Source organism: Gracilinanus agilis, chromosome 1 (genome assembly GCF_016433145.1).
Source record: "Gracilinanus agilis isolate LMUSP501 chromosome 1, AgileGrace, whole genome shotgun sequence".
Taxonomy (NCBI): Eukaryota; Metazoa; Chordata; class Mammalia; order Didelphimorphia; family Didelphidae; genus Gracilinanus; species Gracilinanus agilis.
In genome coordinates, this window is record NC_058130.1 from 483046979 (window position 1) to 483071560 (window position 24582).

The following is a 24582-nucleotide window of genomic DNA, read 5'->3' on the forward strand; positions in this document are numbered from 1 at the left end:
CTTACTAACTTTGGCCCATCCTAGCAAGTCACTCTACCTCTCTGGGCTCTGTTACCTTAGTTGTAAAATGGATTATATAATCTTTAAAGTAACATGTGGGTATCTTAAAATGTATGAATTCCTTGGTGGAAAATGTGGGGAGTCTGAAATCAAACTGTTGAAGCTAACTTTTGAGTAGTATATTCTTCAGCTAGGATTAGGACTTTTGGGAATTCATAACTACATAATATTTTTTAAATATATACAGGAGAAGATGGCTGATCCTTGGCAAGAATGTATGGATTATGCAATATCCTTAGCAAGAAAAGCAGGAGAGGTAAATTGAGTCATATATTCATGGGTGGATATACAATTTATGTTATTTTAAATGGGACTATAAAAATTTATTAAACTCACTTTTCTTTAGGCTAAATATCACTTGAAATAAAAGAAGTAAATGTTTCATTTCCCAGATTAAAAAAACTACAAATATGTATGAAAAGATGACAGAGTTGAGTCTAAAATAGGACTCCCATTTTAGAAGCTCATGAATTTATAGTCATTGTGTCTTGAAAAGGAGCTTTTATTAGGAATTAGAAGATGGGGGTTTCTAACTCTCAACTCTTCTACTATATAGTCATGTGCCTTGGTAAATTACTCTTTTCTTTGAGCCTCAGATTCATTACCTATAAAATGAAGAAAGTGGTCAGCTGGTCTTTAAAGTTCTTTCCAGCTTCCTTTTATGACTTCTGAAGGTTAATTTCATGTAAGTTAAGGGTGGAGGTCTGTGGGGATTGTTGATTACTAGTTTAATGTTTCATACCAAGTTTTTGTCTGTTTTAAATTTTTCATCTTTTTTCCTTGTGTTTGCTAAAAACTCTCTCTTAGATGGTTCAAGAAGCTCTAAAAAATGAGATGGCTGTCATGTTGAAGAGTTCTCCAGCAGATTTGGTTACAGCCACTGACCAAAAAATTGAAAAAATGATGCTTTCTGCCATAAAGGAGAAGTTTCCTTCTCACAGGTATTTATTTCTTAATTTCAACTAATAAATACAGAATATAAATAATGTAGAAATGGAAATAGATAGAGGTATAAGTTAATTTATTGAAACTTTTTGATTGTATGTAGAGAGCTCTGGTGAGGAACTTATTCATTGCAGATGCAGTTTGGAAGCTACTTTGCCACTTACTCTCTTAAGAGTACTGCTTGGGAAATTAAATGGTTAAACGACCTTCCCAGGGCCACATAGCCAGTATGTGGGAGTGGTGGGATTTGAACTCAGGTGACCTTGACTGCTGGGCCAGTTTTCTATGTACATTAGGCTGTACCACCTCTCCATTGGAACTTTTTTATCATATTATTTGCCAGGAAACATAGTTAGGTATATGGCCAGTCTGCCTGTCTTTGATCCATGAGAAAATCTATAAGGGCGGTGTAGATAAATAGAGACTTTATGAGTGAGAAAAACGACAGGTTAAATACATTTTACAGGCTGAAAAGCACTGAGGAGAGAGGGAAAAGTTGGAGTTAAGGAGTAAAGAGATGAGTTTCACTTCAAGATAGGAAGAAGTTCAGGTTGCAGCTAGAGGAGATTGGCTTTTTATTTATTTATCTATCTACTTATTTGTTTGTTTGTTTATTTATTTTAAACCCTTAACTTCTGTGTATTGACTTATAGGTGGAAGAGTGGTAAGGGTAGGCAAAGGGGGTCAAGTGACTTGCCCAGGGTCACACAGTTGGGAAGTGTCTGAGGCTGGATTTGAACCTAGGACCTCCCGTTTCTAGGCCTGGCTCTCAATCCACTGAGCTACCCAGCTGCCCCCAGAGATTGGCTTTTTAAAGGAGAGAGAGAAACAAATATTCAGTCAACCCCTTGCAAGTGATTCAAGCTTTGGTTATCCTTGATCATGTCTGTCTATTCTTAGCGAGGATCACGGCCTTTATGCATGAGCAGAAACAATACCCTTAGCTATTAATCAATATTTATTAAGTTCCTACTGTGTGCCAGGTACTGATGGGCTCTGGGGATACCAGTACAAAGAGGGAAACAAATCGAGCAGCAAGAGCTTTGAAAAGCATTAAAATCAGAGCCAGAAGGAACTGAGAAGCCTCATTTTACAGAAAAGGAAATTTGAGATCAGAGGTGAAGTGACTTCATCAGAATAATTATATTAATTAACTACCTGGTTCAATCTTCAGATTTTTCATAGCACTTTGCCTGGATCTCTCCTTTAAGTCTGCCCCCTTTTATTAAATAGTGGTCTCTCTCTGTCCATCATCCTTCAGATCATTACATTTTTCTCTTGTTACCACAGTTACCCTAAACCAGACCTGCTCCAGGTAAAATGAATGCTGCTGAATTGAACTGAAGTAGAAAGGGAAGGTTTATAAAAGAGGGCAGAGACCTCACTCTCCATGGGCACACAATTTATTCCATTTATTTAAGATGCCTCTTTATTTTAGATAGAATAAGGCCAGACATTTTATGCACAATAATGATTTCAGATTGATTCTTGTCCCTGTGTTTTTGATGTTTACATTTTCTTCTTTATATCCTGTGCACTTTTCAACATCTTGAACACTGAGTCACCTTGAGTTTGCATTTTTGTTGTGAGTCCTGCTGTCTGTGTGAGAATTTGAACCAACACAGTATCAGATCTGTGTTCTTGTAAATCTTCCAGAAATATAGAGGAGCAACAGCAGAGGAGAGTACAGGCAGAAAGAACCCTAGATGTGGAATCAGAGGAACTGAATTAAAAATCCTCGCTTTGCCACTATAACCTGTGTAACTCTAGCAAGTAACTCCAGGTCTCCATGTATTCATTTGCAAACTTAAGATTCTGAACTATGTGCCTATTCCAGATCTAAATCTGTGATCCTAAACTTGGGAGATTTTGTAAGAATAGACTATTGAATTTGTGAAAGGTGTTTAGGAAATGACTGAAAGTAAAGTAAACATGGTAACATTTCATATTCTTATTCTTTATAGTTTCATTGGTGAAGAATCAGTGGCTGCTGGGGAACACAGTGTCTTGACTGATAATCCCACATGGATAATTGATCCTATTGATGGAACTACTAACTTTGTGCACAGGTATATACTACTCTAATAATACTAATATCAATAAAATGGAAATTTTGTGCCATGTCTTATGAGAATCAAATGAATTAATAGGTATAAAGGGCTTTGTATGCATAGGATCTATGTAATGTCAGCTATTTGTCATTGCTATTAACTTTTTTATATTATATGTTGATAGAGTTTTTTTTTTTTTTTTTTTAAACCCTTACCTTCCGTCTTGGAGTCAATACTGTGTATTGGCTCCAAGGCAGAAGAGTGGTAAGGGTAGGCAATGGGGGTCAAGTGACTTGCCCAGGGTCACACAGCTGGGAAGTGTCTGAGGCCAGATTTGAACCTAGGACCTCCCGTCTCTAGGCCTGACTCTCAATCCACTGAGCTACCCAGCTGCCCCCATTGATAGAGTTTTTATTCCTTTGGAATTCTAAATTTTTAACATTCACCATTTAGAAAAATCATTGTTTTCTTCATGATTCTTTTTAAAATAGCAAATTTTTGTAAAATAACGATTAACAAAATAGTTGTTTTTTAGTAAATACTATTTAATTTTCTCAATCAATTCTCAATCAGGAATATAGTTATGAGGGTTATAAAACTGGTGTACTTGTCACTAGATTGTCTCCTGCTGCCCCAGATTCCTTTCTAAAACTAAATGAAAATTTAAATATGGAACAATGCAGCCTCTCAGTTTCAGTGTCTGCTGAGAGATTAGAGGCTTAAAATGTATATGGGGAGGAAGGCAGTCAGTGTAGACATAGAATCTGGATTGAATAAGGAATTGTTATAGTTTAGAACAGTGATTCCCAAAGTGGGTGTCACCGCCCCATGGTGGGTGCTGCAGCGATCCAGGAGGGCAGTGATGGCCACAGGTGCATTTGGGGGCGGTGAATAACTGTATGGGGGCAGTGATAATATGTGACGGGGGTGCTAAGTAATATTTTTTTCTGGGAACAGGGCGGTAGGCCAAAAAAGTTTGGGAACCACTGGTTTAGAAGGAAGAGTAAAGAGGAAGGGAGTTCAGGAAGTCAGGAGATAATTATGAGAATCAACCTTCTTACCCTTAAATGAGTAGATTTTTTTTTTTTTGGTTGGGTCAGGCATTTGTACTGAAAAGAGCAGTGGGTTAGGAATCAAGAGACTTGGGTTAAATCTCTCTTTCAGCATTTATTACCTGTGTGATCCTTATTTTTCATGGACCTTAGTTTTCCCATCTGTAAAATGAGAAGTTGGACTTGACCTTTTGAGGTCCATGAGCTTTATTGTAGTTATAGATCTGTGACCTTTTTGTCTCTGTCTCTTATCTCTATCTGTATATATGCTTGCACACACTTGGCATATAGTGGTTGTCTTGAATCTATAAAGGACTGTAAAATATAAACCCTTCTTAGGTTTGGGATCTATATGAGTTGAATCTGGGTTCAAGGCCTGGCCCTTCCATTTAGTGCCTATGTGACCTCAGGTACATCACTTTACCTCTCTGGGTCTCAGTTTGCTCATCTGTAAAAGCAAGCTTTTTCAATGATTCCCAAAGTGGGTGCTACCGCCCCCTGGTGGGTGCTGCAGCAATCTAGTGACGCGGTGATGGCCACAGGTGCATTTATCTTTCCTATTAATTGCTATTAAAATTAAAGAAAAATTAATTTCCAGGGGGCTAAGTAATATTTTTTTTCTGGAAAGCGTGTGGTAGGCCAAAAAAGTTTGGAAACCACTGCTTTAGATAAAGAGATTTCTATTGTTCTTTCTGGTCCTAAATATATGAACAATAAATAGTCTCAAAAGAAAATGTGTTTCCTAGACCTGATTGTAGTGGTTGGTAATTTCTATAGCCAGCCATGTGCTGAAGCTTAGTTTGTCTTGCTTCTTGAGAGCTGATTATAGAAATTAGATAGCTCTGGGCTTGAGTTATTGTTTTCATTATGTTGATCTCTTAAATTGTCATTGGTATTTCAGTTAATAAACTTTTAGGCACTTACTAAATGTTGTGTAATTGGAAATCTTGTATCTTTAAAACTACATTACCCAGGAGCCCACTGACTTCCTAGGTAATGTAGTTTTAAAGGTTCAAGATTTCCAATTATACAATGTCAGGTCCTTTGCTTAAGGCTGGAGATACAATAAGAGGCAAAACACAGTACCCTGCACTCAAGGAACTTACAGTGTAGTGGGAGAGACAATAAGGAAATAAATATATACAAAGCAAGGAATCTACAGGATAAATAAATTTAATTAAAATAGGGAAAGCACTGGAATTAAGAGGTGTTAGGAAAGGCTTCCAGTAGAAGATGGAATTTTAGTTTGTTAGGAAGGAAGGGAGATCAGTAGTTGGAGGGAAGGAGAGAGCATAGGGAATAGGCAGAGAAAATGTTCAAAGCCAAGAGATAGAATGTTTTTGTGGAACAGAGCTTGGTATCACTTGGTGGAAGAATATGTGTTGGGAGTAAGGTATAAGAGGACTGAAAAAGTAGGAGAAGACTAGTTTATGGAGGGGTTTTGACCATTTTGTATTTGCCCTTGGAGGCAGTAGGGAACCACTGAATGGGGGCAGGATGACATGATCAGATGTGCACTTTAGGAAAATCACTTTAGTGGCTCAATGGAGGATGAATTGGAATGGGAAGAAACGGGAGACAGACCTTTCAGCAGGCTCTTATAGTAATCTAGGTATAAGGTGATAAGGGATTACACTAAAGCAGTGACAGTGTTTGAGGAGAAAGGGGGTGTACTGAAGAAATATTACAAAGGTGAAATCAACAGTCCTTAGCAACAGCCTGGATATGGAGGAGTGAGAGATAGTGAAGAGTCCAGGATGATTCTTAGGTTGTGAGCCCAAGGGACTAGGAAGATAATGTCCTCTAAAGTAATAGGAAGTTAGGAAGGAGGGAAAGATTTAGGGAGAAAATAATGTGCTCCATTTTGGGCCTATTGAGTTTAAGATGTCTAGTGAACATCTAGTTTGAGATGTCTGAAAGTCAGAGATATGAAATTGGAAATCAGCAGAGATTGGAGCAGGAAAGGTAGATTTGAGAATTTTTTGCCTAGAGATGGTAATTAAATCCATGGGAGCTGATGAGATCATCAAGTAAAGTGGCATAAAGGAATCACAAATGATGGCCTAGGAAAGAACCCTTTAGGACATCTACAGTTTGAGAGCATGATCTGGAGGATACAGCAAAGGAGACTGAGAAAAAGCAGTTTTATAGGTAGAAGGAAAACAAGAAGAGAGTGGTATTCCAAAAACCTAGAGAGGGGAAAGTATCAAGGAACAGAGTGACTGACATTGTCAAAGATTCTAGAAAGGTCAAAGAGAATGAGGACTGAGAAAAGGATATTAGATTTGGCAACTAAGAGAGTACCTTTGGAGAGAGCAGTTTTAAGTGGAATGATAAGATTGAGAGTGAGAGGAAAGTGGAGGCACCTGTATTGTAGGTGGCCTTTCTGAGGAGTTTAGCTTTCAAAGGCAGAAGATACATAGGATCATAATTAAAAGGGACTGAAGAGTGAAATGAAGGGTTTTTTTTTTTAAGGATGGGTAGACATGGGCATGTCTGTAGGCAATAGAAAATGAGCCATTAAGGCAGGGAGAGATTGAAAAAAAGTGAAAGAGGGAGCAGCTGAGTGGCTCAGTGGTTTGAGAGCCAGGCCTAGAGTTGGTCCTGGATTTAAATCTGGCCTCAGATACTTCCTGGGTAAGTCACCTAACCTCCATCTCCTATCCCTTCCCTCTCTTTTGCTTTGGAACCAATATACAGTATTGATTCTAAGACAAGAGGCAAGGGTTTATTAAAAAAAGAAAAGAAATGAAAGAATGGAAATATTAGAAATGGCAACAATCTGTTGGAGGAAACGAGGAGAGAATGGGATTGCTTGAGTAGGTAGAGGGGTTAGACATGGTAAGGGGTAAGGCTATTTTATCATGTGAGACAGATGAAGGAGGAAGTAGTGAGAGAAAGCCTCTTGCCTGTTAGGAGATGAGGAAGATGGAAGAAGAGGAAGTTCATGGTGAATGGCCTGTTTTTTCTGTAAAATAGGAGACAAGATTCTCAGCTAAGAGTGATTTTCTTTTAGTGATTTTTGTCAGGCACTTTTTTTTAAAAAAATTTTAAACCCTTAACTTCTGTGTATTGACCCATAGGTGAAAGATTGGTAAGGGTAGGCAATGGGGGTCAAGTGACTTGCCCAGGGTCACACAGGTGGGAAGTGTCTGAGGCCAGATTTGAACCCAGGACCTCCTGTCTCTAGGCCTGGCTCTCAATCCACTGAGCTACCTAGCTGCCCCCTTGTCAGGTACTTTTAAAAAAATTTCTTTTTTGTTACTATGAACTTAAAAAATAAAATCATTTTCATATACAAAGAAGCACAGGAAAAGAAAATTATATAGGAAACTGTGAATCTCCATTATTTTCACCTATTTAAAAAAGTACATAACAAATTCAAAAAGTACTTCCAAAACTGCTCTGCTTGTCTTTGTCTTCTTAAATTACTTCTATTTCTCTTTGGTAAATTTGAAATGTTTTATTCATATTTTTCTTTTTAAAAATCAATACCACTGTTCCCTTTTTTCCTCCTTCTCAAAACAAAAGTTCTCCTTTGTGATTGATAAATATTGTCAGGTGAAATGAATCCACACATTAGACATGTCTAGAAATATATGTACAATATTTTTTATTTTTTACCTCTAGTTTATCATTTCTCCATTTATATACTTAATATACATTATATTGGAAATACATAGAAAGGATTAATTTTTTAAAATTCAGTAGACCTGAGAAACACAAAAGGAAAAATTAGCTTTTAATTTGAAATAAATTCAAAGTAGATAAAAACTATAGGTGGAAGAAATATGTTCTCAAATTTTATTAGGTCATTTAAAAATACAACTAAAAGGCTACTGATAAACATTGTTTCATACTGTAATTTTTCTTTGGTAGAAAGAAAAAGCACATAAAATTTCATTTCTATATTGTTTGAAACTGTCAGCATAACGTACATACATAGTCTTGCAAAAAGATCTAATAAAAAACTTAATTTGGAATATTTATCTTTCTTTTTTTTTTAAAGATTTCCATTTGTAGCTATTTCCATTGGCTTTGTTGTGGGCAAAAAGGTATGTAGATATTTTAAATTTTTAGGTACTGAAATCTGTCTTTAATTATGGATGATTGTTTTTTTGAGAAAAGATTTCTGAGTTTGACTGCAATTAAATTCCGGTTTGTGTATATGTATAAAGAATATAATGGTACCTACTTAGTATTATACATGAAAATAATTGTTAATTTTATTACATATTTTTGCAGTTAAGAAAATTAGAATTAATTTTCAAGTATTTTAATAAGCTCTGAGAACCATGTTTGTACTTTTTATTTAGTCTAAACCTGCTCCTTTGATTTTGTAAATAAGAGCTTTTTAAACAAAGATAACGGGACTGACTTCAGAGGTGATTTGATAAATTTTTATTAGATATAAAGGATTTCTTGACAAGAGAGTATTATGAAACCTCAGAATTAACTTTTAGGTCAGGCCTTTATCATTAGTTTAATTTAGATAGTTATTGTGTACCTGTTACCTGCAGAGTATAATGGATATATAAAAGCAGTATAAGACCTGGCCCCTGCTCACCAGGAATTTACATTAAGAGATATAATACAGAACACTTTGTAATAAAATAGGAATAATGTAGATGGTACGTACAAGAATTCAGACAGAGAAATAGTCTAGGATAATTAACAAAAAGGTCATGGAGGAGATGAATAAGATTTGAATAGGTAGAAGTAGGAACAGTATTTGGAGAACAGAAAAGAGATTAGAAATAAGGGCATAAAGATAGAAAAATAAGAGTTGTGTTCACAGGATGGAGACTAGAATACTTTGGCAGGAATGGAGAGTTTGTATAGAGAACTGAGAGAAAAGGATGGGAAGGTAAGGAAAATAAACTGAGTTGGAAGGGATCTTATAGGTCATTTAGTCCAGCCACCTCAGTTTATAAATGAGGAAACCGAATTTGGTATTTTTTATTGGATTTTTTTGTATTTGTTGTATTTTTATTGTGTTTTACAATGTACCCACCACACTGCCTCTTTTAGCTTTGAGACTGCATTAGAAAGGATCTTGAATGTCAAGTTAAGGAGTTTAGGATTTATATTCTGGAACTGGGAAATTGTTGGAGATTTTTGAACAAGGAAAGGACATAATCAAAGTAATCTTTTAGGAAGATCATTCTGGTAGCAGTTAGCAGTAAGTAAGCAAATTACCAATTTTCACATTTATAGGTTTTTTTCTCTCAGGCCCCTTCTCATATATCTTCGTTCCTCAGATAGTTTGTAAACTCCTAACAGCAGGTACTGTCTTAGAACTCCTTTTTATTCTCCCTAGAACCTAGTACTTTAATCAGCCAACAAGCATTTATTTATTAAACTCCTACTATGTGCTAAGTACTACAGTGCTAGGCACTTTGCTAATCTAGGAGCTTCCATTCTATTTTTTTAAACCCTTACCTTCCATCTTGGAGTCAGTACTGTGTATTGGTAGAACAGTGGTAAGGGCTAGACAATGGGGGTTAAGTGACTTGCTCAGGGTCACACAGCTAGGAAGTGTCCGAGGGCAGATTTGAACCCAGGACCTCCTGTCTCTAGGTCTGGCTCTCAATCCACTGAGCCACCCAGCTGCCCCATGGAGCTTCCATTCTAATGAGAGAGATTAATATACAAGTAGTAGGCTCTCCAAGAATGTACCCTGATTAATTAATAGTAATAATAATAGTAATTAAAGCCTATGGAGTTCCTTGATATTCTGGCAAACTCATATATTATATATTAATGATTGATTTAAGTAAGAAGCCCGAAGAAAACTTCAAGAGATTTCTGTAACTAGTTTAAGCCCAGGAACTTGGCTTATAGAAATAATGTGCATGTAACCAAATTGGCCAATTTGAAATCACAGATCTTAGAAGAACTTTCCTGCTAAACTTGTCAGTTTGTAGAAAGCTAAACAACAGAAAGAAAGTGAAGAAGGAAGACAGGATTCAGGAGAGTATACTTTCTGGAAAGGTGGTAAAGAGTATTACAATAAACTGGAAGTTTTCAAACTCAGACTTGTCTAGAAATCTGCATTTTAAATACCCAGTAGTTAAGTAATTTGACCACATTTTTTTATTTAAGTAAACTTGGGGCAGGATAGAGTAGTGGATGAAATGCTATTTTGGAAGTAAAAAAAGCCAGAATTTTCTTTGATATCCCACCTGTGTCACCCTGAGCAAGGCACATACGCTCTTAGTGCCCTAGGTGTAGCGCCTTTTGATCTGAATTGGTAGAAGGAGGTTTCTTATTAAGAGTTTTCTTTTTTATTTTAAAACAATTAAAACAATTTATTTTGTTAGATATTTCTCAATTATATGTAAAAAATTTAATGATCATTTAAAAAAATTTTGAATTCCAAATTTTCTCCTACTTTCTCCTCTGTCCCCTCTTTCTTGACAAAGCAAGCAATTTGGCAGAATTATCCATATTAGCGATGTTACAAAAGAAAACAAAAGAAAAAAGTGAACAAGAAAAATAAAGTAAAAAAATCTATAGGAGTTTTTATACCAGTAACATCACTGGTCAGATCCCCAAAATAATCATATGTGAATATATTTTCTTGCTACTAAAGATTTCCTTTAGACTAAGACACACCAAGTATAGAATTTATACTTTTGTAATTGTTTCTCTTCTGTAGATGGAATTTGGAGTTGTATACAGTTGTATAGAAGATAAAATGTACACTGGCAGGAAAGGAAAAGGGGCTTTTTGCAATGATCAAAAACTTCATGTGTCGGGACAAGAAGGTAAGCTTAAGTAGTTTTTGGTGGTAGAGAGAAAATAGATGATTATGAATTATTAAGAAGGCTTTGAATTACCATTTTTTGGTAATCTTTTGAATTCTTCAAATGATACAGTCCAATAAACATTGTAGAACTATGTATGGGGTTTTGCTAGGAGTTAAGAATACAAAGATAAAAGTGATGTAGTCCCTGCCTACAGGAAACTTCTATAGTTAAAAGGCTGGAAAAGATACATAATTGAGCAAATATATTACAGAGTAAAATGTAATAAGGGCAAAGCAAAGATCTAGACAAAGTACTGTTAGAAAATTTGAAGAGATTCTTTTCCGTTAATAAAATTATGGAAGGCTTAATCTGTAGGTACTTATTAAAATCTGTTATATGCTAACCACTGGACTTAGTTCTGGGGGATACAAAGATAAGAATGAAACAGATATGATGGTACCTGAACTGGGTTTTGAAGGATAAGAAGGATCCCAGCAGGCAAAAAAATGGGAAGGTACATTTCATTGATTAGTGATAGACTACGTGAATGTGTGCAAGGGTATATACTGCAGTATAAAATTATTGATTTCTTTCCAGTTTTTGGTGTTTTTTCTTTTCCTATTTCAAGCTAATGGTTAGCTTTTAACCCATCATGGAAACAGAGAAAGCCAATATGATTTAGAATTGCCCCAGCCTGTGTAGCTTGGGGGCAGTACAATGGAAAAAGTAAGGATTTTAATCCAGAATTCCAATTTACAACCTGTCTGACCTTGGAAAAACTAATTGATTATTTTGGGCTTCGGTTTTCTAATCTACAAAATGAGGAGGTTGGACTAGATGGATCTTAGAAATCCCTAACAGCTTTAAATCTGTGATTCCAATTTAATTTTTTTTTTAAATCTCAAATTACTACTGTTTTATGGAAAGTCTAGGTACAAAAAGTTTGGCACTTCAAAGTTCAGTATGTTCTGCCCCAAAGTACTTGCTTATTTATTTCCCACCTGAGGATCTAGGTACATAGACAGGTTATATCCTGTGCCTTTTGGGGAGTGGATGAAGTTAGACTTTTTTTGAGATTTATAAGAACCATCACCTGGGTATTGTTAAATACAGACTCCAGCTAGAGTTGTTAAACAGGCACTGCTTCAGAATATCGAGTCATACCACGTGGGAAGAAGGAATTAGGACAAACAATGAGTGGACTTGAATTTCAGTTTTGAAGAATTATGATTAATTATAAATTTCTGTTTAGTCTCATGTACATATATAGTGTGTTCCAAAAGTCTTAGTACAATTTTAAGTTTCAACAGGCACAGTTTTCCAAATATTGGGGTAACCAGTACCTGATGAAATGGAAACAAGCATCTGATTTTGTCTTAATTTCAGTGAGTTATCCCAGGAACCAAAGACTTCTCCCTATGCCAACTACATAAATAACTGGAATCATGAGGCAAACCAAGAAGTTAGGATGCTTGTAATTGTTATGTGGCTGATGCTTGCCCAATTGGCCCATGGGCCCAAGAAAGACCTAGATCACCCAAATCCTGCCTGGGAGATGGATAGATATTCTGATTGTTACTTGAGCAAACATGGCCTGTTATATAACATTTTCTTTAGCTAATTTTAGACATTTTAAGCTAATTTTAGAGATTTTAGGAAAAGTATTCTCCTTTCTGAAGATTTATTTTCAAATTTTTATTATTTAAAACACTCTAGTTAGATATACTGGTATTACCTAGAAATATGGAACACTATTCCAATGTTATATTTTTAAAAAGCCATCATTCTAGCTTTTGTAGGCCTTGATATTCCACAAGGTAATGGATGGACTATACAACGTGTACTGGTCTATTGTTAAAAACATAAGAAATTGGTAGGATAAAATGCAGATACTTTATTAGAAAAGAGTATAAAAGGTTTTAGTCTGAATTGCAGATGGATAATTGTGTTTTGTCCTAAGTTCAAGATGTTGAAATTTCAAGTTTCTAGTGATAGATTATTTTTCTTCCTTTCAGATATTACAAAGTCACTTTTGGTGACAGAATTGGGATCTAACCGACAACCAGAGATTGTAAAAACTATTCTTTCAAATATGGAGAGACTTCTTTGTATTCCTATTCATGGGTAAGCTGTTTTCCTCTTCTGTGGAAAATTTCAGAGAGTTCTGATGTTTTAGAATAAAACATAATTCCCATATCCCTTCTGCTGAAACTGTAATGGTTAAAATGTGGTTTAATTTTTATTCAGTCATAGAATGGAGAAAAAGCCTAAACTTAATATTTGAACAGTTATAATTTTTCATTGAATATTTCAAAGGCAAAGCTTTTTTTTTTTTCCAAATAAACTGTGGCTTTGTTTAGGATTCAGAGCTCTCAAAATTTATATAGTGAGTTCTTTCAGGAAAACAACAACTTCATTATATTTCCTGACAACTTTTCTAGAATAAAAAAAATAAAATTACTGAATAATTACAGCTTTGTGATTGTTGATTAATAAAATTACTGAACAATTGTAGATTTATGGGATTGTCGAATCTCTCCAACTTTCTAATCTTACTGAATTTTAGATTGGAAGGGAGCTTTGAATTCATCTAGTTCAGGGCCAAATTCAAACTGCATGTTTGTTTTAAATATAGAGAACTTGTTTGTTTTCATAACACTACTATGCAAGTAATTGTTTATCTTTATGAAGATTAATTCATCTGACTACATTTTAGAGATAATTTACTTTGAGAGATTGATTTCTAGAAAATCAGTGGAAGCTATATTTTGGTTTTTAGGCCACTGATCTATTTCAGATCACTAACATTATAAATAAGGCAACTAAAGCCTAGGGAATTAGCTACAGGGACAGAACATCTTCCTGGACATTAGTTTTCTTATTTTTAAAATAGGTAACAATAAAACAACCTACCTCATCAGATTTTTGTGAAGAAAGCTTTGTAAAGCATAAAATATTATGTAAATGTGCTGCCTTATTTTACCAAACACCTTTTAACAATTGAGAAATTCAAACTAATGATTTATTTAGCTACTCTAACCTGCCAAGTATTAGAAAATAGCAAAGTATTTCTCCTTTTAACTTTTTTTCATAAAAGCATGAATTCTGAGATCAAGAACAGTTGTTCAGTTTTAGTGAATGGATTTGTCTTAAAAGAATATCACTTTCCCACAGAGTAAGCAAGGTGGCATTTTCTTTCTTTCTTTTTTTTTTTTTAAATAAACCCTTACCTTCAAGGCAGAAGAGTGGTAAGGGTAGGCAATGAGGGTCAAGTGACTTGCCCAGGGTCACACAGCTGGGCAGTGTCTGAGGGCAGATTTGAATCCAGGACCTCCTGTCTCTAGGCCTGGCTCTCAATCCACTGAGCTACCCAGCTGCCCCTAAAGTGGCATTTTCAACTCTACTAGACTCTTTGGCATGGCAGTCCTTTTGGTGTGGGTTTAAAATCAGAGATCTCAACAACTGAAAGGCGTCTATAAGACTATTTAGTTCAATACACATCTGAAAAAAATCCCTTCTGCAACATACCTGACAAATCATCCAGCTTTTTACTGAACCTCTAGTGAAGATAATGATAATAACAGCTAGTATTTATTTAGTGCTTTAAGGTTTGTAAAGCACTTTACATATGTCCTTTCCAGGCAGCCCATTCTACTTTTAATAGCACCATGGGTTAGTCAAATTTTCCTTTTATCAAGCTTCATCTGCCCTCTGCAACTTTTACTTGCTATTACTTGTTTTATCGTTTAGTACCAAGCAGAATGAGCCCAATGTCTTTTCAGTGTGATAGACTTTCAGACACACAAAGCGAGCAGTCATGTTCCCTTTTCTTCAAGCTAAGCATCTCCTACCCTTCAAGTGATCTTTATCTGATGTGGCCTTGAGGCCCTTAACCATCCTGTCACTTTTCTTTGAATATTCTCCAATTTATCAATGTTCTGGGTAGCTAGGTGTGGCAAAGGATGGAGTGTTAGATCTGGAATCAGAAAAACTTTGCTTCAAATGCAACCTTAGACATACACTAGCTGTGTGACCATGGACAAGTCACTTAGCCTCTGTTTGCCTCAGTTTCCCTAATTTTAAAATGGGGATAATAATAGCACCTACCCCCCAGAGTTGTGGTGAGGATTAAAAATGAGATAATATTTGTAAAGTGCTTAGCACAGTGCCTGGCACATAATAAGCACTATCTAAATGCTAGCTAGCTAGCTTCCTAAGTTATGGTAGCCAGAATAGAAAACGGTATTACACACATGCTCTCTGATGAAGACAAAACAGAGCAGGACTTTCTTACCATATTCCTCTTTCTGGATACCCTTTCACACTGTTGATTCATATGGAACCTTCAGCCCACTAAAACCCCTAAATCTTTTTCAGATCTTTTTAGAAATGCCTCCCTTACTTTATACTCATGGACTTAATTGTTTGTGTCCAAGCATAAGACTACATTTTTCCCTATTGAATTTTATCTTATTTAGTCAGACCAGTTTTGTAGCCTATCAGAATTTTTTGGGATTCTGACTCTTACCATCTAGTGTATCCTTCTACCTTTGTCCTTTACAGATATTGTGTTATATCATCTGTCACTCAAGTCATTAATAAAAACGTTCAACAGCAGAGGGCCAAGCACAGATATCCCACTAAAGATTCCTGACATGTTGACATTGAATTTCAATAACTACTCTGAGTCTAGTTATTCTTCCAGTTGTGTATAGACATTTGGGTATTTGGTATTTTTTTTTAAACCCTTACCTTCCATCTTAGAATCAATACTATGTATTGCTTCTTAGGCAGAAGAGCAGTAAGGGCCTGGCAATGGGGATTAAGTAACTTGCCCAGGGTCATATAGACATTTGGTATTTTTAATAAATTCTAGAATTTTGCCAAGAATTCAAGGCAAGCTCATAGTTTGCAGATTTTACTTGTATCCCACCCCCCCTTTTTTTTTTTTTCAAAATGGTGATGACATTTGCCCTACTCTCATCCTACATTTCTCTCACTCTGAGCTATATTCATTTCTAGGATTTTCTCAAAATGAAACAAAGCCTTATTATATCATTTGTTATTCCTTTTGCTATTTTAACTTTAACTCATTTGTTTTTAGAGTTATGCTTTAATTCAGTCAATGACGACTGATCTTGTAAGATCCTGTGATGCTTTTTGAGTTTTATTTTATTTTTTTGCTAATAAATCAAAGATTATCAGTGTCTAAAGAAGTGGCATTTCTTATAATACAAGATCATATTCTTGTTTTATTATCTAATTATATGTTAGAGGTTTACTGATATGTTTTTTGTCTATTAGCAAAATGAATTAATGATTTCATATTTGACATGTAAAAGTATGCAGCAACTTATACTGGTATATAACAATTAGTGGGATTTGTTTTAAACATTTATATAATTTTTATTCACTTTTAGCAATATGTTCTCATTGGTTATTATTAATGTTAATAGTATTGTTACTATTAATGATATATTCTCATTTCTTAATGTTAAATCATATTAGATAATTTAGTCTTGTTAGAGTCAATACTTGTTTCATTATTTTTGGAGTACATATACAAAGTATAATGCTAATCTTTCTTGATATATTTGCCTTAATTATCCGATGCATGGATGAACAACAAATGTTCCAGGTGGCACTCTATAAAGTGAATTAGGGACAGAGAGAACAATCTTAAAGGATGATTTTTTTTCTAAGTAAATTTTGTTTAAATTGTTGTGTTTTAGAATAAGGGGTGCTGGTACAGCAGCAATAAATATGTGCCTGGTGGCAACTGGAGGAGCAGATGCATATTATGAAATGGGCATTCACTGCTGGGATATGGCAGGAGCTGGTGTTATTGTTACTGAAGCTGGTGGAGTGCTTTTGGATATAACAGGTAAATATATGATGGCGGAGAACCTTTGTTCTGTTTTTTGAGTTTCCTTTCACAGTCCAGTAATTCTTTTAAATCCTTGACTTCTTTTTTAAGCTACCTTCTTTTATAACTAAGTTCAAATCTTACCTTCTGTAAGCTGTCTATGTTAGTCTATCCCCACCCTGACTTCCTTCATTAGTCCTTTCTTTGAGATTGTGACCCACTTTACTTGTAAATATCATTAAGTCCATAATTGTTTGCTTATTGTCATGACTTCATTGGGGTTGTTTGCCATTTCCTTTTTTAGCTTATTTTAAAGATAAGGAAACTGAGGCAAACAAGGTTAAGTGACTTGTCTAGGGTCACACAGCCTTTACATACCTGAAGCCAGACTTAAGAAGATGAGTCTTCCTGAACCCAAATCTGACACTATCCACTGTGCCACATCTGCCCTTTTAAGACTTTATTAAGTGGGACAGTTAGGTAACCCAGTGGATAGAGCATCAGGCCTGGAGGCAGAAGGACCTGAGTTCAAATCTGACCTCAAATACTTCCTAGTAGTGTGATCCTGGGCAAGTCATTTAATCCTAATTGTGTAGCCTTTGCTGTGATTCTGCCTTAGAATTGATACTAAGACAGAAAGTAAGGCTTTTTTTAAAAGAAGATTTATAAGTCATAAAACATTGTAAATGATTGTACAGTATGCATTTTGAGCCTGCCTGTGTACCATATTTGATTCATTGATGTGCTTGATTTTTATCTTAGGGGGACCTTTTGACTTGATGTCACGAAGAGTAATTGCTGCAAGCAGCAAAGTCTTAGCAGAAAGAATTGCCAAAGAAATTCAGCTAATACCTCTTCAGCGAGATGATGAAGAGTAATTGAGATGGTTTGAGTGTATGGTTTAATTGTAAACTGCTTTTCCCTGTGTCACTTGAAAGGGTGGCAATCATTCAAATCCAGCTGCAATTTGAGCTTAGATATTTAGTGCCTCTTTCAAAAGTATAAGGTTGATTTTAAACTGTCCCTGATTTCCAGATTATACAAATTAAAATTTCCTTGGCTTAGAAAAGTACAAAAAAGCAATTTTTAAAGTTCTTTTAAAGGGGGAGGGATACATGGAGAGGAAGAGAGAGAACTCCAAAATAAATATGATTCATAAAATATTATCCAGTCATTTGAAATAGTCAAGGAGAAACTGTGGAGAAGTTTCTGGATATACAGTCTTCAGAATATCCTATTAACTTGATTTTTTAATACTTATGTGCCCTTAGGTTAAAAACAAACTTTTGTAGGAAGAAAATCTTAGGGCTACAAAAGCCATATTTTGTTGAAGTATAAAAGTAAAAAATTACTTATTTGGATTGTAATTTCTTATGTAACATGGACCTTAAATCATATTTTGAAGGGAATAATTCAAGAATCAGAATAATTGTAGAAAGGTTGAGTTAAGTGGACTTATTTGGCACCAAGTCTAATTATTATTAAAGGGAATTTGTTCAGTGATTAGATACTTGTTATTTCATATAACTATATCCCACTTAGGAGTATTTGAAGTTAATATGGTTTATGTAACTACTTGGATCATTGTGCCAGTCATAGGGAGAATTTATTTTAAACTATATGTTAACTATACTACTGCAGTGCAGTTGTAGGAATAAGACTATATTTAAAGGATGCCAAAATAAACAATGGAAAAATTAGGAAAAATTGTTTGGATTAGATATTTGATGCCATTTTGATCTTCCAAAGAGTCTTTTATTCAGTTCAGCATTTTGACTGATTTTAGTCATATTGGATGTTTTTGTAAACATTGCAGTGCAAATAGAGTAGACACATATTGACCTATTTGGTGTCTTCTAAAAGTGGTTCTTCTGTTCCACTTCCAGTAGAGCCTGTAGCTTCAACCTTCCTCAGCAACCTTTTCCATTCATAAAGAGTAAAATTGCACTGATTAAGAAATACTTTAAGAGAATTAATTTATTGAAGACCATAGCCTGAAATGAAAGTGGAATATAGAAGCTTTTTGTTAATTTAGTGTGTTTCAATGTTTAAAATGTTCAAGGAAGGGAGTTACATTCATTGTCTTGTATGTTGAATAGGTGATACTAAAGGATAAGTATTATAATTCTTGTACTTATACAGTTGATCAGTATAAGTACTTTAAACATCATGTACTGTATTATTCCCAAACGGATTTGTTTTTTTAAAAAATTCACTTTGTGAAAATATCAATAAAAAACATTGAAATTTAAATTTAACAGTTCAGTGACATTTATTTAAAAATCCTTACCTTTTGTCTCAGTATCAATTTTAAGACAGAAGAGTGGCAAGGGCTAGGTAATTGGGGTTGAGTGACCTACCCAGGTTCACACAGCTAAGAAGGGTTTGAAGCCAGAATTGAACTCAGATTCTCCAAATTCCATGCCTGGTGCTTTATCCACTGTGCTCTCTACGTGCCCTATCAATAACATTTATTAAGCCTTTACTTTGTGCAAGGCATTATTAGGTTCTGGGAATACAAAGACAAAAAACCAAGATCCCTTTCCTCGAGGAAATTATTAAAATTAATATTAAACTTTTATGGGAGTTTTTTAATGAATCATGTAAATATTTTGAACCTTGCAGTAAATAGGATTGATTTTTCCCGTAATGCTTCTCTTTTTTGTAGTCCTCTTTTCTCCATTAGATTATTAGCATACATATATTCTGTCCACTAACCAACCAATTTCTTCCAATGAAACATTTTTATGCTAATGAAATAGATTCTCCTTTGACATTCATTTTAGATTTTAAAAGTTAAAAAGACTCAACAATTCTGCCTTCAAATAGTGACTTGAATGTGTTTTTTTTGAATAACTTTTGAAGTCGTTGTTTTGTCATTGAAACTTAAGAAAAGTCAGAATGATGAATAAGACATTACAAATATTTATCAGTGATATTTATGTTTGTGCATACAAATCTATATCATACTCATAATGAAGAAACTTTGGAGTTTGTGGTGTTTTAAAATCTGCAGCTAGGGGGCAGCTGAGTGGCTCAGTAGATTGAGAACCAGGCTGTAAGGATGGGATTTGTGCAAGGGGAATGGGACCAAAGGAGCCAGAGAAGGCAGTTGCTGACAGTTGCAGACAGTTGAGAAGAGAAAGGATTATGGGAATTTACTCAGAAGAAGAGAGAGAGGAGAGGTCTTCAAGTGGAGGACTGTGAGGAGAAAGGAGGAGGACATCCCAGCTCGGATCCATTCCTGAGGATCTTTCTTTTGGAAAATGAAGCCCTGATTCTCTGATCAAAGCCATTCCATTGCATCTCATCCATCAAGACTTCAACCATCAAGTCAGCTAAGTTTGGATTCCATTTTGGGAGCAATTTCTTACTCTCCTTCTCTCATTACCCAACCTTGCTGAGAGACCCTTTTTCAGTCAAACCTTACAATTATAGAAAAGGATAGAGATATAAAAACAGAAGGAAAAGGAGCAAGGGGAGAAGCTTAGGTGTGGGAATCACTAGGGATCCCACCCAAGTGATCGACCCCATAGCAATAGCAAAGAGAGCACCCCAAAATCCCTCTGCCCTTCATCTCCAATCTCTGATTTGTGAATAATAAAAAGCCATTCAACAGTCAGATAGCATTCCAGAGTGTCTGAGAGACAACAAGGGAGAGGGGAACCACAGCTTGGTCTGGCTGCCTCCATCTTGAAGCTGGATGACCCACTGTGAATTTAATTGATTGGGGGGAAGATTTGTGTGAACCCTATCTTTGTTTAGGATTGGGGTACCACATACCTCGTATTATAGGGAAGCCTCGTCCCCAACTCCTGTGGGGCGGCACAACCATCCAGGCCACCCAGTTTTGGGGTGACACACCCTTAAAAGTCTTCCAGTGTATATTCGGCCCCAGGGAGTGCTGGAAGAGAGATTCACCACATAGACTTTCTCTTATCGCCCTTCTTTGAAACATCCATGACTGGCCTTTTTATTCTTACAATGCCTGGAGACAGGAGGTCTTAGGTTCAAATTTGGCCTCAGACACTTCCTTCCTAGCTGTGTGACCCTGGGCAAGTCAGTTGACCCCCATTGCCTAGCCCATACTGCTCTTCTGCCTTGGAGCCAATACACAAATCTGCAACTATATATAGCATCACTTAAAAAACACTTGTATTTAAGAAGATTGGTTTTGCATCCAGGAAGAATTTGTTAAAAGCAAATGCAGTCCAGCCTTTTGTCTTTTAGCTGTTTACTATTTGATGCCTAGTCTAGTTCACCAGACTGCAATAACTGTCTTAGTTATATGTACTTGTATATTAACGCCATTGAAGGTGAGTGAAGAGATACATGATGAGCACAAGATGGTTTCCATGTCCACTGATGTTCAATGTGACAGGGTGGGATGTCATCAAGGAAATGTATAATTAGAAAAGGAAGTACCATTTATATGTTGGAAACAAGGGATAACTTAAGACAGTCTTTGTGCTGTGTAAATACCAACAAAATGTCAAAAGACCTAAAAGAAGGCCTTTAGCATGTTGGATAGATCCTTTATGGAGGGTCTGTGGGAGAACATGGACAAAAATTGTACATGAAAAAATATTGATAAGTTGCAATTTGCATCCAAGGAAGAAATACTGGTATTGACAAGATCACAGATTAGTTGAAGTATGAAAAAAACATTTTATTTATTCTGAGAATCTGGAACCTCCTTTTTTCCTCCCTGGCTAGATATGTGGCAGCCTTTCATGGACTAATGTCACTCCTGATTTGCATGGGAGCCATGACCATGCAAATTGCTCTCAGGGGCTTACCCTATCAGTACTGGTCATACTGCAAAAATTCATTCAGCTTAGCACTGTGTAGCTTAGAACTCCTGGAGCACAAGAGCTCTATCAGCCTTATGCCACTTAGGAGCAGGGATTACAAACATGCATGTGCACACCCAAATAAGATCTGGATTTAAAGAAATGGCATATGGAAAAAATAGAAAGGATTTGAAAATTTTATAGCACTGTTATGGTATTTCCTTTGGATACTGCTCTAAGAAAAGTACTTACAGGGGCAGCTGGGTAGCTCAGTGGATTGAGAGTCAAGCCTAGAGATGGGAGGTCCTAGGTTCAAATCTGGCCTCAGACACTTCCCAGCTGTGTGACCCTGGGCAAGTCACTTGACCCCCCATTGCCCACCCATACCACTCTTCCACCAAGGAGCCAATACACAGAAGTTAAGGGTTTAAAAAAAAAAAAAAAGTACTTGCAGCATTTCTTTCTTTCTTTTTTTTTTTTAACACAACAATATACATTAATGTAAGGACTGCACTAGAGTTGAAGAAAAAAAGCAAATAAAAACATCAGAAGAAAAGTGAAAGTGTGATACAGAGTACTGGACATAATAGAGAAGACAGGTCATGAGGATGGAAAAAGGCTACATGTATACACACCAGTGATGGCGAACCTATGGCACAGGTGCCAAAGAGCACTCTCTGGCACAGAACACTCTCTGAGCACATGGGCCACCCTGCCTCCTCCCCCCAGTTCATTATTAGAAAGGCAGAGAGACTTGGCAGACATGCTCCCTTCCCCCTCTCCACTGTACCTGATGACATTTTTCCCATCCGCTGCCCCTCTGCCCAGTGGCCCAATGAGAGCACATATAGGGTAAGAAAGTAAAGAGACACATGTACAAACATTAACAAATCCATTTCATTCTTTACTCTTAAGTGTTTCACTTCAGGAGGTGGGTGGAATCTTTCTTCATTAGTTCCCTGAAATTGTGTTTGGACATTCTAGTGATCAGAATTTCAGTCTTTCATAGTTGTTTGTCTTTACAAGTTGTTGACATTGTATAAATTATTCTAATTTTGTTAACTATATCTGTTCATACATATCTTCCCAGGTTTTTATGAGTCTCTCCTCTTTGTCATTTCTTAGAGCACAGTAGTATTCCACCACATTTATATACCATAACTTGTTTATCCATTCCAAATTTGATAGGGCCCTCCCAGATTCCTATTTGTTGTCATCTTTAAAAAGAGCTGTAAATGTTTTTGTACATCCCTAGAGTTTATTTTGCTTAGGACAAGTCTTTTCTTTACTCTAACTTCCCTCAAATTTCCCTTCTTCTTTCTTTCCTTTTCCTCCTATTTCCTGTTAAGTGAAATATATTTTTGTGCCCCACTGTGTGTGTGTGTGTGTGTGTGTGTGTGTGTGTGTGTGTGTGTGTGTGTGTGTGGTCTTTCCTCCTTTGTCCAGATCAGAGGAGAGTGTAGTTCAAGAGTCAGTTGCTCCCCCAACCCCTTGATTATATAGACTTCTACTTGTTCACCTCATCACATACACAAGATGTTTTTTTTCCCCCCAAGTTAAGCATCATTATGCTGCTAACTCAAGATTTGCCAGGCACTATTTCTCTCAGCTTTCTTTTCCTTCTGATTGACAGGCTGGCAGATGGAATACCAAACTCTTTTTTAGAGGGCATAAGCTAGACTTTTCAGCTCACTCCACTCTGCATCTTCTCCATCTATTTTCAACTTTATGGAACAAGATGTCCCTTCATTCACCCATGGCAGGTACCTCTGCCTCCTTTATAAAAGTCTCTTAAAACTTAAAAAAACACCTTGCTTCATCTCTTCTAGGAATTCTAGTTTAATATATGCCTGAGATGTTTTGCTTTGAGATTGTGGTTATGTTTTAGAATTATTCTCTTCTCTTATTTTTGTGTCTTGAGTATCACTGTTACCATAATAGTTTTCTGTGGTGGAATTATTATTTTTTTGTTTTCTGATTTTTCCCAGTCTACTTTCTGACTTCATATTTGATCTTAGTGCCAGGCTCTGTATACTTTTGGAGAGAAGGTCTTGGCCAATTGCACTGTTACTTTCTTGGAATATCAAGTGACTTCAAGAACAGGTTGGAAGATCTATAGGCTTTTGTTACCATTTTCCCCAAATGGTCTGATTTAGGATAAAGTCTGATTGCTGTCCTCCGAACTCTTACTCCTGCAGCTCCTGACCTGGCGTTAGATCTGAACAACAGTAGCTTGCTCCTGGACTCAGTCACTATTAGCCCACTGGAAAGTTCTGCTGATTCAGAGGAACAGAGCTATAGACTTCCTTCGTTCTGAGGTTTCTGCCCTAATTATTCCTTTGTAGGTATCAGACTGGAAACTAGAAGTGAGAACTTCTTCTGCTTCTGGAGTCCCAAACACTCTACTGCTACATGCCACTGAACTTGTTCCTCAGCATTAAACCTAGGACCCATGCCATTCCCTGCTGAAGAATACCACTTCAGGGTGCAAGTATGACCCCAAATGAACTGGGTAGTGGTGAAAGAGCTGCCAGTGGGCACCTTTCCTGTACCTTGATTGCAATGCCCTGGTGTGTATCTGAGACTCCTTCTTATTCAGGCGCATAACCTCTCCAAGTGTCCTTCTGACTAGACCCCATCATTCCCACTGTCCACTGACATCTCTACTACCACATTTTGACCTCAACTTGAAAAAAGACTTTTTCCCATCAGGATACAGTGTGATGCATTTTCTAGATCTGGAGCGGTGTCTCTGTGTGTGTGTGTGTGTGTGTGTGTGTGTGTGTGTGTGTGTGTGTGTGTGTGTGTGAGAGAGAGAGAGAGAGAGAGAGAGAGAGAGAGAGAGAGAGAGAGCTCTTTACTGTTCTTCCTGATATATTAATTTCTAGAGCAGGGGTCGGCAACCTTTTTGGCCGTGAGAGCCATAAACGCCACAGTTTTTAAAATATAATTTCATGAGAGCCGTACAGTGCTCACAGTATGCGCTCCTGTAACAGCGCCTGAAAAAAAATTGACTTTATGGCTCCTGCAGAAAGAGCCATATCTGGCCCTCAAAAGAGCCAG

General features: G+C 36.3%; 1 protein-coding gene across 3 annotated transcripts in view; it reads left to right on the top strand.

The window, feature by feature from the left end:
* The window catches only part of IMPA1 (inositol monophosphatase 1), a 31185-nt gene extending 12206 nt beyond the window's left edge, over positions 1-18979 (top strand). For 2 of the 3 annotated variants that reach the window (XM_044657930.1, XM_044657931.1), the window contains exons 2-9: positions 248-316; positions 868-1001; positions 2970-3074; positions 8118-8163; positions 10770-10878; positions 12876-12984; positions 16593-16744; positions 17489-18979. In XM_044657930.1, coding sequence (XP_044513865.1) covers positions 254-316; positions 868-1001; positions 2970-3074; positions 8118-8163; positions 10770-10878; positions 12876-12984; positions 16593-16744; positions 17489-17604 — 834 coding nt within the window. In that variant the 5' untranslated portion in view covers positions 248-253 and the 3' untranslated portion in view covers positions 17605-18979. Of the gene's footprint in view, positions 1-232; positions 317-867; positions 1002-2969; positions 3075-8117; positions 8164-10769; positions 10879-12875; positions 12985-16592; positions 16745-17488 lie in introns of those variants that run through there. The other variant, XM_044657932.1, reaches the window with a different exon arrangement.
* The last annotated feature ends 5603 nt before the right edge of the window (positions 18980-24582 follow it).